Source organism: Epinephelus moara, unplaced genomic scaffold, assembly GCF_006386435.1.
Source record: "Epinephelus moara isolate mb unplaced genomic scaffold, YSFRI_EMoa_1.0 scaffold389, whole genome shotgun sequence".
Classification (NCBI taxonomy): domain Eukaryota; kingdom Metazoa; phylum Chordata; class Actinopteri; order Perciformes; family Serranidae; genus Epinephelus; species Epinephelus moara.
Genome location: NW_026081637.1, coordinates 1 through 5,068, shown reverse-complemented (window position 1 = coordinate 5,068; position 5,068 = coordinate 1). Strand labels below are relative to the sequence as shown.

The 5,068-nt window shown below is 40.1% G+C and overlaps 1 protein-coding gene across 3 annotated transcripts; it reads right to left on the bottom strand.

Annotated features, from left to right (window-relative positions):
• Nucleotides 1-213: 213 nt before the first annotated feature.
• Nucleotides 214-4,814, bottom strand: LOC126387372 (uncharacterized). 3 transcript variants are annotated; one of them, XM_050039898.1, is made up of 9 exons: nucleotides 4,741-4,814; nucleotides 3,773-3,958; nucleotides 3,604-3,672; nucleotides 1,222-1,347; nucleotides 1,065-1,130; nucleotides 900-953; nucleotides 742-810; nucleotides 593-661; nucleotides 214-446 (listed from the first exon to the last, which is right to left on the bottom strand). In XM_050039898.1, exons 1-9 carry the CDS (start codon nucleotides 4,790-4,792, stop codon nucleotides 364-366), a joined length of 774 nt encoding a protein of 257 aa, XP_049895855.1. In that variant the 5' UTR covers nucleotides 4,793-4,814; the 3' UTR covers nucleotides 214-363. The 3 variants fall into 3 exon arrangements, with proteins under 3 accessions (XP_049895855.1, XP_049895856.1, XP_049895857.1); XM_050039899.1 differs by having other exon boundaries at nucleotides 3,815-3,958; XM_050039900.1 differs by lacking the exons at nucleotides 3,604-3,672; nucleotides 3,773-3,958.
• Nucleotides 4,815-5,068: the final 254 nt, after the last annotated feature.

Genomic DNA, 5,068 nt, shown 5'->3' with positions numbered 1-5,068 from the left:
GGGGGGTTCGGTGCCTTGCTCAGGGGCACCTCGGCAGTGCCCAGGAGGTGAACTGGCACCTCTCCAGCTACCAGTCCACGCTCCATATTTTTTGGTCCGGACGGGGACTTGAACAGGCGACCCTCCGGTTCCCAACCCAAGTCCCTATGGACTGAGCTACTGCCGCCCAATTTGTCTGCAGTTGGGTCCAATCCTGCATTTCTAGAGTTTGTCTGCAGTTGGGTCCAATCCTGCATTTCTAGAGTCGGGACACATGTTAAAAGTCAGTAGCCATTTTAATCTCAACTTCCAGAACAGGGAGCTAAACATTTTTCTCACAATATTTTTTTTTTTACGTGACAATAGCACAATATTGAGGTCAAACTACAGATATTGGTCCTTGTTGTTTCCAGGCACTTTGGGTTTCTCCAGTAAAAAATACGTGTTGTCACTGAGCTGTGATGAACCTGTAGATTGAGAAAAAATGACAGAATTTCATCCAGTGTCATCTGAGCTAAAGTTACCATCTGTTTCTTCTCTTTTACTTTGGTAAAGCAGAATTTTATTTCTGTTATTTCCAGTTTTAAACTCAGTACATATGTGTTCAAGTTACCTTTATTTTTTTCATCAGTGAAAGTGTTGCCAATCAAAGAATATGGGGACTCTATATGCAGAGATGTGTCTGTGAGAAGAGATCAAATATAATGAATATATAGTGTTTATAACCAGAAATATTTGTTAAAATGAGAGTGCTGTCTTTACTGGTCTTCTTCTGCACTGGAGGAAGATCTGGGATGGTTGAGTACGAAGGATCATTTTGGTTTGATCCAGCTATTCCAAAATTTGCCAACAAGCATAATTAATCAAATGAAAATACCCGAAGACAGTACAAAAGGTTGCTAGGAGTTCATTTTTTTTACCTGAAAAACCTGCCATGCAGTATGTGGCTGTTGGTTCTGCCAAGCTTCCTCCACCTGCCCAAATAAAAGGTGTTTTAGGTAGTGTTGTATTTTCTTGTTTGATTTGTAAAATGCAGAAAATATTAATGCATTTTTGCATATGAAGATCTGATTAAGATTTCTCACCATTTGTTGGCTGCAACAAAAATCCATCCTGTATCTCGTCATAGACGTGAAATCTTTCTTCATTTCCTGTGAAAAAGGTTGTGAAAGTCACAATATTAGTAATCCACTTATATCAATTTTTTATTTTTATTTTTTTTTCATGTCAGGTTTTATTCACCTCGTCTTTTCAACCTGCGTCTCTGAGTGAAGTAGATGATGAAGATGATGATGATGACGAGAACAAGAAAGGAGAAAACTACTCCACACACCAAACGAAGAACTGGTTGATGGTCTTTAGAAGCAGCTGGAAGACAAAGTATGAATTAAGAATATTCCGAACAAATAAGACATCATTTACAAACTGTTACAGTTAGTTGCATGTGTAATTTCAGTACAGTTACATACATTTGATTCTCACGGATATAGAACAAGCCTACCAGGCTGAGGCCCAGGGGCCCACAGTGTCAGACTAGGGGTGGGACAAAAAATCATTTTTGCAATATATTGTTGTGCTCTCTCTCGCAATAAATAATCGATACACTGAAGGCAAATATCGATATTTTATTACAACACACACTCAATGGATTTGCCCCGTTATCACCGTCAGTACTTAATGTCTCCTGCCCTGTTTGTGGGGGCGCTAATCCAGTAAATGAGGGTAAAAACCGTAAAGTGGGCGTAAGCAGCGGCCGGTGAAGAAGACGAGTCGAGCAGATGCAACTAGAGTGCAGCACAGGCCGCATATTTCTGTCCGAACCTGACAGTCATTCTGATTTGTTATGTCCGAAACCAAACCGAGCCCGACATTATTTAATAACTAAAGCACTGAGTTTGTGTCACACAGTTGTTATGGTTACAGGCTATTTAACAGGCCGGGCGTGCGCCGTGTGCTCCGCGGAAAGGGAGACCTCCGTGTTTGAGACGGGAGCGGGCGGCGGGAGGTCTGAGGCTTCCAGCGAGGGGAGAGGGAGAAATATAACAAAATAAGACAAAATAGGAGACACCTGTCTCCCTCTTTTATTTTATTTTCAGCGTTTAATCAAGGCGGAGGCGAGCGGGGGGAGGTCCGAGACTTCCAGTGAGGGGAGAGATACAAACAAACAGCCAATGTGTGTGTGTGTGTGTTCTGTTCAGGTGTTGTCACGTAAATAACAGTGCCCAAGCAATAAACAGGACAGACAATAGGATTTTATTTATTTTTACACTACATTTTCACTGAAAGCTGACCAAATCCGACCCGAGCCCGAATACAATTTATACATTTTTGACCGAACCCGGCCTGAGCCCGTCGGGTACCGTCAGGATCCGTCGGGACCCGTCGGGCTCGGATCAGGTAGCCACACTCTAGATGCAACAACAGAAATGTGTTAAGTTTTGGAATGAATGCAGATATCGTGTATCGTAATATTATCGTTATCGAGGGCCAAATATCGCCACAGTATCGAATCGTGAGTCACTTGTATCGTCCCACCCCTAGTCAGGACCCCAGGCCCTCATCTGCAAAATGTCCCTCAAATTACCATACAGGAAAAAAAACCCTCAAAAATACCAGAAAGACTCACAAAAAGATCACAGATAGATGCAACGAGACACAAAGTAACCACAAAAATGGGCAAACAACCACAAAGAGACACAAAACAATTACAAAGAGTTGGAAAGGAACTGCAACAAGACACAACATAGCTATAAAAACTGCCAATTAACCACAAAGAGGCACAAAATGACTACAAAGGCATGTAAACAAACTGCAAAGAGAAATCTTTACAAAGAGTGACTGCAAAGAGGCTCAAAATAACTAAAAAAATGGGCAAAACAACCACAAAGAGACACAAAATGACTACAAAAGGATGCAAATGAACTGCAGAGACACAAAATAACTACAAACATGGGCAAAACAACCACAAAGAGACACAACATAGCCACAAAGACATGTAAACAAACTGCAAAGAGGCACAAAACGACAACAAAGAGATGCAAAAGAACTGCAAAGAGACACAAATTAACTAAACAATGGACAAAACAACCACAAAGACACAAAATGACTACAAAGAGATGCAAAGGTACTGCAATGAGACACATAATAACTACAAAAACTGGGCAAAATAACCACAAAGACACAAAACAACTACAAAGACATGCAAACAAACTGCAAAGAGACAAAAAATAACTTCAAAAATGGGCAAAATGACCACAAAGAGACAAAACCATCACAAAGAGATGCAATGGAACTGTAACGAAACACAAAATAACTACAAAAAATTGGCCACAAAGAGACACAAAGAAACCAGAAATACAAAACAAATTACTACAAAGAGACACAAAACCACAAAAACTGCATAATAACTACAAAAAGACAAAAAATGGTAACAAAAACATAACCAGCCCTAAGTCTGTGTCTTGCTCCTGCAGTAGAGGTGGTGGGACCGTTAGTATATCTGTGCCCGTGGGCCCATTGTCTCATAATCCACCCATGTTAATTATGTATCTTATAGCTTAGAACTAATGGTTGCATTGTATAATTGTAATGTATTGTAATTGTTGTAAACTGTGTTATACGTACATTTATATGTTCCTGTTGTTGTTGTTGTTGTTGTCGTTGTTGTCATTGGTGTTGATGTCTTCTTACCTCCTGTGTGGGGCAGAGAAATACATTATCCCAGCTTTCTAAGACTGATCACCTTATATTTATTTTATGATCAGTTTCATCTTAGTCTTCTTGTCCTTTTCACCATGTTTCCTGTTCTGACGCTTTTTCTTTGCTGTAGTCGTACTTGTAGAGATGGTGGCTCTCAAAGGTGGTGTTGATTGTACAGTTGTTGCAGGGGGAGGTGCTGCAGTTTTTGATGGTGTTGCTGCTGAAGTCTGTCTTGTTTTGGGCGTAGACCTAGTTGTTAAGGTTGTTGGTGTCTTAGTACCTTCAGAGTGACAAAGAAGACAGGGCACAAATAAGTACTTTACCACAGAAAGTCATGAGATCATACAGTCATTTTGAAATAGGGGAGGATGTGGCCTCTGTGGAGTGTCCTCATGGCTTATACACGTGTAATGCAGACACTGCTGTTTGCTTGACTTGTCATGTTTAGAGATAAATTAACCATCAATTTTCATTAGTGGGTAGCATTCGCCTGGGCAAAACAACCACAAAGACACAAAATGACTACAAAGAGATGCATAGGAACCACAGAGATGCAAAGGTACTGCAATGAGACACAAAATAACTACAAAAACTGGGCAAAACAACCACAAAGACACAAAACGACTACAAAGACATGCAAACAAACTGCAAAGAGACAAAAAATAACTTCAAAAATGGGCAAAATGACCACAAAGAGACAAAACAATCACAAAGAGATGCAATGGAACTGTAACGAAACACAAAATAACTACAAAAAATTGGCCACAAAGAGACACAAAGAAACCAAAAATACAAAACAAATTACCACAAAGAGACACAAAACCACAAAAACTGCATAATAACTACAAAGAGACAAAAAATGGTAACAAAAACATAACTAGCGCTAAGTCTGTATCTTGCTCCTGTAGGAGAGGTGGTGGGACCTTTGGTATATCTGTGCCCGTGGGCCCATTGTCTCATAATCCACCCATGTTAATTCTGTATCTTATAGCTTAGAACTAATGGTTGCATTGTATTGTAATTGTAATGTATTGTAATTGTTGTAAACTGTGTTATACGTACATTCATATGTTCCTGTTGTTGTTGTTGTTGTCGTTGTTGTCGTTGTTGTCATTGGTGTTGATGTCTTCTTACCTCCTGTGTGGGGCAGAGAAATACATTTTACCAGCTTTCTAAGACTGATCACCTTATATTTATTTTATGATCAGTTTCATCTCACTCTGAAGGTACCAAGACACCAACAACCTTAACAACTAGGCCTATGCCCAAAACAAGACAGATTTCAGCATCGACACCATCAAAAGCTACAGCACCTCCCGCTGCAACAACAACTGTACAATCAACACCACCTTTGAAAACCACCACTTCTACAGATACAACTACAGCAAAG